The sequence below is a fragment of the Rhea americana genome, unplaced genomic scaffold (assembly GCF_003343005.1).
Source record: "Rhea americana isolate MKP2758 unplaced genomic scaffold, rheAme1 scaffold_51, whole genome shotgun sequence".
Classification (NCBI taxonomy): Eukaryota; Metazoa; Chordata; class Aves; order Rheiformes; family Rheidae; genus Rhea; species Rhea americana.
Genome location: NW_028186657.1, coordinates 4,418,457 through 4,431,603, shown reverse-complemented (window position 1 = coordinate 4,431,603; position 13,147 = coordinate 4,418,457). Strand labels below are relative to the sequence as shown.

Sequence of the window (13,147 nt, the reverse complement as noted above, 5' to 3'; positions counted from 1 at the left end):
ATTCGTGACAGTTTCTTACCACTCTATCATTTTTGATTAATTTGAGCAAGTAGTCTCATTGGATATGACAAAAATAGTAGACAAAAATGTCTACTTAAATGCTATCGGCTATATGTCATTTGCATGCAGAAAACCCCACACTACAAATGACACTACTAAAGCAAATACCTCTGCTCTACAAAACAGCTGGAGCAACTTTAGAAATTATTGCACTTACAGTGGAGCAGGTGGAAAAGGCTGGGTGAGCTCTTCACAACCACCTCAGGACTTAACCTGTCAATCTGACCTCACCCACTATACCAGAGAAAGTACATATATGCTTCAATCTGCTACGTTATCACAGAAGACTGAAGTTTCCAGTTCCAGTGGTATCATGTTTTAACAGGCTTTTTCACACTAGAAAACGTATACACTTTTTAAACTTATGGGTAGAAAAACAATGAAGAAAGCTCAGTAAGTTTTTTTGGCAGTACAGAACTTGTCTCTCCAACAGCCTGAGAACATAGCCATTACAGTTTAATCAACTGCTTTGGCTCCAATTTGGGAAAGTATTTGAGTGCATGCTTATCCTTAAGCACTTGCATGAGTATCAAAGAACAATTCATGTCCTTTGCACTTGTAAATTAAATGGACAGAACTGCAGCCTGAAAAAAGCAAGAGTCTGCTGCCACATTGACTGTAAATCATCTTGTAAGACATCAGGCAAAAATCAGGCACGTGGAAGAAAGGGCAGACTCCTAGTGTAAAAYAACACTTTAAAATGCAAATGAAAGTCAATGGGTTGTAGACCTCTTCTGTGAATTCTCTGTCTGATCCTTCTCATTACAGGCATCTTCACACTGCCACTCACAGCTTTACATTGCAGATTTTGTTTTCAAAAAACAAACATAATTAGCATCCATATAGTTAGCATCTCCAATTCAAATGCAACAAACATTATCAGACATGTATAATACTCTTATTTTGTACATTAACAAACCTTTGAACACAGATGAGCAGTTTGCCCCAAATCATTGACTAGATAGCAATGCCAGCATTCAAATCCTGCAGTCTCCGCATCCAAGCATCTGCCCAAACCACAACAGAAACTTCAACACTGACAAAACAAACATGTTGACAGAGCACAAAAAAAACATGCTTTGAAACAATCTGTTACATGGATGTATTTATTGCATTGCAGTTTTAGCACTGTTAAATATAAATATTTATATCTAGAAAGCAGAATATTGCAAATTTCATATTATTCAGTGTGTTCATAGCAGCATCAGCTTCCTAATAAACAAAATATTTAGGAAGACAAAGGAATTACAAATGAGTTACACTCCCATTTACCACCATTTGTCCAAAACATGGTATTGCAGCTGTGAAACAGATATTGAAGTTACCAAATCTGACCTTGAAGACACAAGTAATTTCAAGACTCAAGTGTGTCATTGTACCTGATATTCTGCACATTTTAGTGTGTCGAGACATAAGGCTAACAGTCAAGTGCCTGAAGAGGGCAGATGATCTATGTATCTGCATTACCTGACGTATTATACTTTTGATAACAACACGTAGCGTTTTTACAGCACTCACTGCTCCCTAGAAACCCTTGCACAACAGGCAACGATTGCTCTCAGATGCGTTACAGCTGTGGAGCCTCAGGGAGAGAGAGGGAAGGTGACTTCCAAGGGCCATACAGTGAGCAAGTGGCAGTCGGGAGGTCAGAATTTGTCAGCACCTGACTCCAATACCCTGCTGGTCTGGTAGGCCATGCTGTTCTTGGGTGTTTCATCTAGGAAGTTTTACAAATTACTGATCAGTTAACGAGTCCCAATCCATACAGCTATACTGGATGCATGCACCACCTGAAAAGAGGTCAACACAACTACTCCCCTCATAATGCCCATTTTAGTCCTAAAGAAAGTGAACACTTCTCTCATTTTCTCATCTCAGAATGATCTGTCAAGCAGAAGATACAATGATACAGCTGCACTTTGCTCTGAAGCAGTGGAAATCAGAAGCAATCGCTAAAGGAGTGGGAACAGCTTTCATTTCTTTCCTGAGGGAGAGCACTGATCTTCTGAGAGGAAAAAAGGATGGATATRTTTTTACATAAGCTGATCAAACCACTTTTCATTCTAAACGAATACAAGACTGACTGAAAGTCTCAGGTGTACTAATTTTCTTCAGCTAAGTCACCCAATGTACACTATGAAGCTAGCAGCTAATGAAAGAGTTATCCAGGAACATCAGAAGCCATCTTCCTTCCCTGACAGGCCTTCATTTCTGTCAACTGAGAGCATGAGCACTTAGTGACATCTAACAGGACTTGTAAACATCATGAGACAAGCCAGCTCTGACAGTCCTCCACTAAAGCAGTCCTTTCTCCTGCAGTTCCTGTTTCTCCAGGAAAGGAACAAGGATAACCAAGCCTCCTACCATCACTGCCTCAGAAGAGGAAATTTGCTTACTCGTTTTTTCTCCCACCGGGTTTCCTCTGCAAAACAGGAGAGGCAGGATCAAACACACCAGTTACTAGGGACGGAGCCTGGCAGTGACTCTGCGGGCACACCTCGTGTGCTGTGAAATGCTCACAAAATAACATATWCCAGATCTGTCTCTCTCCATCCTCCCTGCGCCATCTGTGTGGCACAACAGCCCAACGCTGGCCAAATTACACCAAAGYGTATAGCAAAACCTCCTCACGAGCGGCTTCACCGTTCTGCCCAGGCTGCTAATGGCCAATAAGGGTGGCARCAAGAGCTGCTTTTGAACAGTAAGCTGCTTCCTCACATCACTTCTGCCATGTGACCAWGGATGCTTTTTTCCTCCTGACACATCGGCAAAGCATGACAGAAAGAGTTGTGAATTTTTGGCAAGCGTTTGTCCTTTCCAAGTCAGTTTTAGGCTATACCCAGCTCTTGCTGATTCCATGGTGGCTCCAGAGGCAGGACAGAAGAAAAGGTTTTTTCCTTCGAATGACAGTGGCTTTTAAAAGAACCTTTTTAGATACGAAACGCACGTTACTGGCTACATGAGGAGTGCTGTAGTTTTTTAAAAAGTTATAATGTTTATCTGACAGTGAGATACAGGCACTGCTGGAAAAAGTCTGAGCTACAGTTTCTGAATGAAAACTTAAGTGCATTTTTATCTTTTGGTCCAAGTATACCCTACCAGGGTATTAATATTTTTGGTAAATTAAAAAATAAGCTCAATGGGACAGCACTTCACGAGTCCTTGAATTTGCCATTTTGTTATTTGTGACGTTAATACCAAGAAAACTGCATGGAGCTAGTRCTGTAGACACCTGAAGACTGTAAACTCCAGGTGCTTCTTGCTAGAAACCCTCATTGTAAAGTTAGATTGTTTACACTCAAATCTGCAAACTGACCTGTCTCCTTGAGCTCTGTTTTTCTGTATGTGCACAACTGACCTTGGTCCATCGCCTGTTTAGGCCCACTTGCCATCAAGTATGGGAGAAATAGCTTTGAAATGACTATCTCAGAATAGACAGATTACCTCAAATCTTCCCCTTCACTGGAAGGCAGAAAGTATTTCTTTAGCCTCTCTTCTTCCTACGGTGGCTTCATACATTTCCACTTGTGCATCTTGATAATAATCTTTTGAGAATAAATATAGATTTTTTGTTTGTAATATCTTAATTACAACAATATGACCTTAGTCACTATATCAGGCAGTATCACATAATTCCACAAATTCTGTAATCCTTTCAATTTTCAATACCATTTCTAGTAAGTAATAGCTTATCATCATGTTTAACAAAGGTAGTCCTAGGATTGCTATAGTATAAGCTTCAGATATTGAGGCCAATCCCAAGAAGCAAAAGCATGAACGGAAGCAGTTCYGGGCTGCACTAGATGCATTGTAGCATTGACATTTTACACTTTGCAACACAAGCAGAAGAAAAAAAAGTCTTTGTATTAATTCACAGTACTTTGCAGTCATGCTTTGAAGCAGACACCAACATATTACTCAACAGCTTCTCAGAAAAAAACTTCCCTGGCTTGCAGGGATCACTGCATCGCCTCTTAAAGGGCATAGCACTGTGCCTTGCAATTTTAACCAGTTGCAGAGCTTTCAGTTTAAGCTGGTGATTATAATTCTGATCCGTTTAATCAAAGACAGAAAGTTTATCTGGAGATATACATCTTCAGAAACTTAGTGTTTTCACAGTTTGCTATCCTACTGCATTTCAAGACTCTGGGTATTATCAGTGTTTCCACCTGGCTCATGTAGGTCTGTCACAACAATTTAGGGCCTTAAGTCTGGGTTCTAAAGTCTACACAGAAATTTCTTATTCCAGGAGRACAACAGAAAGGATAATAGTGTGTGCAGCATGTTGGACAGAATGTCATACTCAACAAAAATTAGACACCTTCTGTCTTTGCATTTTTTTTTCCTGGAGACTTCTTCTGCTAGGTGCAAATGAATGCTTACAACAGCAAACTAGGAAAATCCAGAGCTATAGGACGGAAAAAAGTGAAAAATCAGTTTACTCCAACAGACCCGAGATAAATAGTTCTTGTGACCAAATACTTAATTTCAAAAGTCTGCCAACTATTCTTGCAAAGAAACGTATGAATTTTAACAATTGCCTACAGCTATCAGGATGTAAAACTGAACTAGGTAAACTAGGTAACATTYGTTAGGGAGGAAAAAAAAGTTGGCAGTCAAGCCTACTCCTGCTGAGAAACCTGCCCCTGCTTCCAAATGCTACAGAAGGGAAAGCTGCATCAGGAACAATGAATCCAAGAACTGAAAGACAAGAAACAGATGGAAAACAGTACTCACGGACTATTTCAGTAACAGCCTGGTGAGGAGATGCTAAGTACCTGTCTCTGGATCAGTGAAAACTTTCAGGCAATAACCAAAAGCTGGACTAGCCAGTTGAGAGAAAGAACAACAATCTCATTTTCTACAAGCTGTTTATWTTCCTTTGGCCTTATTTATTCTACTACCACAGGCCTATTTAAGAAGTGTTTGATAAAAATGAAGCACCTGTGCAAAAGGATTTCCCAAGAAATAATCCTATTCATGCTATCCATAACGTAAAGCTATCATAGCAATTCTCTGCCCATCACCACTCAAATTTTTTTCCCTACTTTCCCACAGCACAGACGGATTTTACGCCATGGTCCCATGAACATCTCATTCAGACTATATTAGAARGGTCTACAGAATTGTATCACCATACAAAGAAAACAGACATTCTTAAAGTAATCATGAGATTTTGCTCCCCACTGAACTGTGTTGGCAATGAAAAGATAACTGATGACACAGTAAGAAATACCTGACATCACACTTCAAGAGTATGTCATTAAGTCATTTCTGCAGGTGTCCGATATTTTAAAAACGAGTCTTAAAAATTMTCAAATTTTCACAACCCTTCTTTAGAGGTAGTTCAGAAGATTTTGTTCCTTGCAATAACTTGGTACATCACAAGAAACATTCTTTAGGAATCACTGCTGTCCATCAGGCTGAAACRTGTCCCAGAAATACTGAACAGAATGCAACCAGTTTATCAATCCTTTCCAGGAAGTTCTTTATAGTTAGCCCAAAGCTTTTTTACTTTTACACAGTTCTTTGTTTCTTAAGACTACCTCTGCTGTTTATTCTTTAATGCAATAACTTCAGATATCTATGCTCCCATCATCTTGCYTATGACACTGCTGCAATAAAGGAATGGCAGCAGCAAACAGCTTTTTGAACAAAGAACTTGGATTTTATGCTGAGATTGGAAAAGGAAAATCAATGAAAGAAATAACCAGGAAAAAAAAATGTTTCCAAGTTTTTTTTTTTTTCCCACAGGTTTACACGAATACTTAAGTGAGGTAGAAGACTTCATTCCAGAATATCACATTCACTTTTATTTAAAGAGGAACTTTATCTGAAGGATTAAACATGCAAGTGACAAAATACATACAAGCTCACTTGCTTAGTCACAATCAAATACTATGCTTCAAAGAGACAAATATCATAAAATAGCATTTTGAAAATGGGCTTTAAAATGATACGTCAGAAAAAGCAGGGAATAGGAAGACATGTCCAAAGATCCGAAGTTGTAGAATGGGCTGTATTTAGGAAGCAGTTTGGAAATAATGAGAGAGGTAGATAGGAAACTAGGAAACAAAGGAAGGACCACCAAATAAAACCTTAAGTCTAAAATGGAAGACAGAATTTTAATCAACTCCACAGGCAGATGAGAAAACAATGAGAAAAGAGGAGTAGTAGTTTAATAATGAGGTAGAGCAGGAAAGAGTAGACAAACTGTACAGTTCTGAACTGGATTTGCTAATGTAACCATTTTGGAAGAGCGGATCAGTGGTGATATAAAAATCAAGGCACAAATGCAAGTCTAAGCACCAGCAATTTTCATGAAACTTAAGAAAAAAACTTGTAGATGTGAAACAACATACACATGCAAGACTTCATGTTGGGAAGAGCAGAGAAAAAAATGTTCTGATGGAAGGAAACACTGAGATTTCTAGTAGCATCTGAAAACTTTGTGAAGTGTCAACTGAGAAGGAAACCAGGCAGTGTAGCTGCAAGAACACGTCTTATTTAATGCCCAAGGCAGTATAAAATGGTAAGACAGAAAGAGAATTAAGAACATGAGGTCAAGAAACGCAAGAACTCACTTCGATGTCACGGTATGATGGGCCTAAGTGATAATATGACACCCTTTGGTCAAGTGTGAAAGAAAGGGGAGGTGTCAAAAGCAGTAGCCTTTGGCATACACTAACAGAAGAGACAGAGATGGTCATCCCAGCAACCGAAACAAAAACAAAGCATCAGAAAGCAGAGGGAAAAAAAAAACCCACAACCAAAAACATGATAAAAAATGCTCCTTTGCAGTAAAAGCTGGTAAGTCAAGAGGAGAAATAAGTCCCTTGTTTCTAGCTTCCTAAGTTTCTAGTAATTTATGAGAGTCCTGGTCAGCTGATRACCGCACAGAAAGCCAACCAAGCAAGGTTCAGAAGGCCAAGAGAATTAAGGATAAATAAAACAACAACCTTCCTAAACCAGATTTTAGAAAGGAGTGTCCTGAGGAGACAAAGTACTGAAGGAGGGGAAGTAACGGGAGGGGGGAAGGGAGGGAAAAACAGTGGACTACACAAATACCCATAGGAACAGCCCAAGGGAGAGGAAGCAAGAGCCTCCAAGGGAAGAGACTTTTCGGTGCCTAGTTGTATTTCAGAGTAGGAAGTGATTACAGCAGTGAAGCTGTACATAGTAAGAAATTATAGACATTTATATTTATTCTACTCTTGATGGAACTGTCTCAAAATTACTTTTTATTTAGGCACTTCTGTCCCATGGTGAACTTGGGTTTGCAGCTCAGTGGCTAAGCTGATCAGTCACCAGGCCCCTAGCCATATGAAATGCTGACATAAAAGTTTCAGGCTCCCCCAGAGGCATACATCTGCTTTGTGTGTCCAGAAACTTGTGCTAAATGATTTCTGTAATTCACCCAAGCATCAGACATACTCCTAATGACAAGCAAACAGCGTGCTGCATTTGCAACAACAGAAATACATGTCATTGAAGAGTCCAGTCATTCAGTTTGAGGACTTATGGCATCGTTATGCAGTACGTGACATCTTACAAAGCATCTAAAAAGTTGTTTTACCCATTGCCAGTTCTAACCATTGCCCTAGCAATTCCTAACTTCATTTTAAACACAGGAGCTAATGCAAAGCTTAAGATAACTGAGATGAATATAAGAACAGAAGGGTGAAATCTAGTGTTATTTGATGTCCAAGAGGTCAGACTAGATATTAACAGCTTTATTTACCCTCAAACTTGGTATGTAGCTCTTGGAAAGCAGTTTGTACCTGCAGAAGCCTGGCCTGATCTACAGTACCTTAAGAATACTGTTAAAATAAAATCACTAATGAGCTAGGCTTGACTTAAAACTTTTATACTTCTAAATAACCTCAGGCACACCTCCAAAGCTCAGTTCAACTGGAATTAGAAGACACATCATTTACACAGATAGGAAAGACTCACAAAGATTTCTGCTCCGTGAGAACCACTGGAGAGGCAGCACCTCTAGTTTCAACAGAGGGAAGTTGAAAGGCGCTTAGATACAATACAACTGTGCTTAGCACAAACACTCATATCTGAGAAAACYTACCTCTTTGCACACTTCACTATTACACCAAGTAGTAAATGGATGAAAGACAAAAATACAAATTTCAATATGCCTCCACAGCGTTCACAGATAAAGTCCAAACATGGAGGTCCCTGGACCAGCTACATTAGCTGCTTGCTGGTGATACAGGGCAAAAGCACACCAAATAGGAGCATAAGCTTTGTCACTGAAAAATTAAAATCTTGCCATCATTCAGAGAAAAAAAGCAATTTTCTATTAAAAAGTTTTCTATCATGCAGAGCATTACAAAGCTAACTATGAAGAAGAGGCTAATAGCCATCAGAAGTACATCATCCCACTTTTTTTATATACTATTTCAAAATTACTACTGGAATTATGTCTGGAAAAAAACACATCCYTGTAACAACAGTACATAAACTGTTGGTTTCATCAGTAATCTTCTCTTGAGATTACTCGGAACATGTGAAATATACAGCATTATTGACTCACTTCTGGTGAAGGTCTAAATTTATGCTCCTTAAATACATGCCACAATTAGCTCCTCTAACCAACTACAGCAAAACTCTCTTCCAGCTCTCTTCACTTAGGTTTCTTTCCGAGAGTGCTGGGATCTGTGCTCATCTCCCTCATCTCACAGAAACAAGTGTGTTGCGGAACTTGTCCTGAGAACCACCCCCAACAAAGACCGAAGAAGGCTGCTTTGGCAACAAGCTCAGGATGCCCCAGTTCAAACCATCTCCCCTACCTTGTTATGGCAATGGGAAAACAGTCAGACTACCATGATATTTAACAAGAATGCTAAATAGCAATGAGAGCTACAGCGGCAATTCATGCTATCAAATAAATACACTGAAGAAGGCTCAGCCAAATCAGTGCGCTAAATGGACAAGCAAGACATTCTCTCCTCGAATAAAAATCTGGTTTATGTGGCGCGTGAACACCTGCTGATAATCCACCTTGGGCCTCTTCTTTCTCCGTGACTGGCTTCTTGCCTGGGTGCCACCAGCACTGGCACTCTCTGTGTGGACAGCCCCGCTACCCACATCAGCTTCACCTCTGATAGCCAGATGCAAACTGTCACCTGGCATCTTCTTTTCTCCAGCTCTGCTCAAGCGTTTTTGCCTCTCGTGCTCATCTTCTGTTCTCCCTCGTGCTGATCCCGCTTTCCATCCAAGCGTCTGAGAGTCATCTGTCAAGACTAGCTCCTCTGAGACAGTCTTTGAGTCAGCTCCCTTCTTTACTGAAGACTCCTGCAGTCTGAGTCTGTCAAACAGCTGTAAAGGAACATTTGTGTATATGACCACACTCATAAAACAAGCGAAGCCTCTTGTTCTGCACTTCAACATGGTGGTTGAATATATAATCCTGAATCAGAGGTCACAATACAGAATTAGTGAGTTGTGCACTAGCAAGAGCAAAATTTATTACACTTGCAATAAATATTACTATTTGCCAAAGTCAGATCGTGATGTAAGGTGAATGGATCTCTTGCACATGCACAGGTATCTTTTGTGAGATCACTACGGAATATAATGTGGGGAGCAATATAGATGTCTAGTAGCATTTAACTTACGGCAGGAACAACAGAAATTTACCAAATTGCTTCATTAGTTTTCTTTCCACAACTTTCTTATAATGTTATCAGATAGTACTAGAGAGAGTTCTCTCCTTTACTCCTTAGGCAGGAGGCAAATCCTTGTGAAAAGGAGCCTCCGTCATCAAGGAGTGCATACTGAGAAAATAATAGGTCATTTGTGCTCCCTAAAACAAACTAAGGGAGGCYTTGAGGATATTCTGGAAGGTGAGCTGACCAAAAACAGTAGAAAAAAAAATAGAACAGCAGATCCAAAGCATTATGTGAACTCATTAATCTAAGAGTACATGGTGCTGATACTGGAAAAGAAACCGCTTTTATTCTGTCAGTAGGCAAGTTTTTTTTTTTTTATGAAATACTGACACATGGAAAGGATTCTGAGTGAGCCTGTCTCTTCCCAGCAACAGGATGGAAAGCCAGTCCTGTGAGAGAGGGCTAAAGAAACAATGACAAATGATTGTTTTTAATTAATCTTTAAAAAAGGAGATGGTAGGCTCCATTAGAAAACAGATTAAAGTGGTATGAATTTAAAATCCAGTTCCTAACAATGAAATTGTAAATGCTTTTATGATGCTTCTCTGATTTTCAAAAGGCCCAAAGCTGTATCATTCAAAAGGCACAACCCTGTCAATTTTTTTTATCATTTTATTGTTCAAAAGWTCTTCTATCGTGTCTTCAGTTTTTGACTTTGTAAACATTGGTTTATGCAGCTGGTCCTAGAGAGTATCTTGCTTTGGAGCATCAAAAGCTTGGTCTTCACAGTACTTAAGACACACTGTGTCATTGGTTAGAGACAAACACTGTGGTTCAGATTCATGCACTGCCAAATCACCTCTCGGAACAAATTCGAACCGGCTCACTCATGGGCACAAAAAAAAAAAAAATCATTTGTGCCAAATTAGCTACGACACAAAATACTGAATTTACGCTTGGCTATGGGAAGACCGAAAACAGTTCCAGCTAGACAGTACAGAACAAATGCATCAAAAAGCACAAAGTGACTTTATAAAAGATCAGCACATTGTACTAAGTGGTGGCAGCAACTGTGATCTGATATTAGGAACCCTGAAAGTCAGAACTTTTATAACACTGAACTATGGCCAAAGTACCTCCAGAAAGGCCAGAACACTATTTTTTTGTTTTTTTCAGTTCAAGTCATGTTTTAGTCTTCTGTAATAAAAGCAAGTAAAACATTTCAAATGTAAATATAGCTTTCCAGTCAATGTTCCTCTTTTATTACTCTGAAAAATTAGATACTTCAAAAATTAAAATGGGAGATGGCTACCTACCCTGGTTAGAGTGAGCTGAGGTTCAACATAGAAAGCTTTGCCCAGTACTGGTTTCCTGTATGTCTCATCCACATCCGTCAGGGCCTAGAAGATTAAAAAAATTAAAAGTTCAAAATTAAAATAAAAGACATAAAAGGCCTTCAGACCAGCTTTGTGTCACAGCATTGTAAATTATGCTCTATCTCAGGGACAGTGCATCTCAGGAACAAGCTGTGCTTTGGAGCTGGCTTCTTAACATCTAAATTATAATGAGGTATAAAAGCAACAGAGCTGCAAAGCTTAGCATCCACTCTGCATTACTTGCAAAATCTCTGAGCAATGCCTGCAAAATCCTTCTATTTTTCCATCTATTTCCAAGTTTTTCACAGCTCCAGGCTCACAAGCTTTAATAGCTACTTTMTCCATCCTTTGTCTGTAAAATCTTTGTAAGATAGAAAAGAGTGGAAAAGAGACAATCCTCTGCTTTTATCTCTGACATGCAAGTGACTTGTTAGTGAAAGAAAACTGGCTACYGCTACGAGAAGTTTGGATTTTGCAGAGAAAGCTTTAGAAGCTTCTGATATTCTTCATATTCTACCTTGCTGGGTTCTAACCCAAAACCTTGAAACTATCAGGAACTCTTCAAATTTCCCCCTTACCCTCACYTAAAATCTCCTCTAAGATGGTTAAGCATTGCTAGGACATTCCAGTTCTACATYAGGCACTATTTAACTCTGAAACCCAGTGCTCAGTGAAAGGACAAATTAGCTTTATGGGCCACAATATCACACTCATTTTCTCAAAATGTGATWTGCTTAAACCTGTTGCAAATTCCTGTGTAAATCAAGGGCTGGAGCAATAATTACCATATTCCAGAACTTGTCAAATGCAACCAAAAACCCTGTGCAKACTCCACGAAGCCCTTTGAAAGTGCGGATATGGACATTGATTTTCACACCATCTCGGACACAGCGATGAAGCTCCCCCAGTGGGCTGCCTTCGTGAACTAAAACAGAAAGAGAATGTCACCGTGTCACTTGTTTTCAACAAAATATATTTCCATAGAAAGTATGTAGAAATCTGCTTTACTGTACAACAGACCTTGGAACAATGCTTGCTTTTACAGTAAAAGAAAACAGAAGCCCCAAAACACAGTAATGCACTGTGACTGTCATTACTAGATTACCAAACCTCTTTTACAGCAAGGACAACAAAGACTGTAGAAAATATTAAGGTTTCGCTTTGCATAACAAATAGCCAAATCAGCCTTAGCATAAAAATGTTGCTATATTCAAAAAGTATTCTAGGTAATCCTCATTTTAAATAAACATGGTTCAGAGGAAACAAAAAAACTCATGGAGGCAGAGAGCAGTTTCCAGAAAAAAGACACTATCTAATTAAGAACACCCCAAATTAGTTATGTGTTGTTAAAAAGAATAGTATCRGATCCATCACGCAGATGTGCTCCTTTCTTTACAAGGAGATTCTGAAACAAYAGATGACTAGGACTTCTTCTAACTAACTAAATTGGATCATTTTAAATTGATGAAAATGTATTGTTTCAGTTAAGTCTTTGAGCAGCCAGCACCATGAAAACACATCCTTCAAAGACAGGCAATTCTTTGGCAAAGAAATATAAAGACTATAACCAACAGGCACCAATGAAACTATGCTAAATTGCAGAACAGTAACACTGGTAACACTTTTAACCAGGATAAAAACACAGTAACTTACGTGGTACAGACAAGCCCCATCTACACACTATAAATCTTTGCATATAAATTATCTAGAAAGGTAGATACTATTTATGTTACAACTTCTACCCGAGCCATGGTGAAGTCATCTCAGYGATAATTTTTAGCTACTGGAAACACAACCGTGGAATTGCACAGCACTTACTGACAGTTGAGCAAAAGTATTTGTCTGAAACACGCCTCACACAATTCTTCAAATTAATAAAAACAYCTGAAACAGGGATGAACTCTCCCCTTATGCTTTAGGGGCTAAACATTCAAGGCTTTAATTTGCACATTAGAAAATGCATACTGCAAAGCTAAAATGTTACTGCACGACAGCTGATCTGCATTATTTGGCTGCATGGTAATATCTGGACATGGCATGGAAATATAAAGCAGCTTCCTCTGAAGTAACTTATGTTACATT

At 39.1% G+C, this 13,147-nt stretch overlaps 1 protein-coding gene across 1 annotated transcript; it reads right to left on the bottom strand.

Annotated features, from left to right (window-relative positions):
- Positions 1-1,136: 1,136 nt before the first annotated feature.
- Positions 1,137-12,009, bottom strand: LSM11 (LSM11, U7 small nuclear RNA associated; the record flags this gene model as incomplete). The annotated part of the gene is made up of 3 exons (XM_085317962.1): positions 1,137-9,396; positions 11,006-11,089; positions 11,851-12,009. Coding segments are annotated over 3 exons (648 nt in total), but the record flags the coding sequence as incomplete, so codon positions are not given.
- Between the last annotated feature and the right edge of the window lie 1,138 nt (positions 12,010-13,147).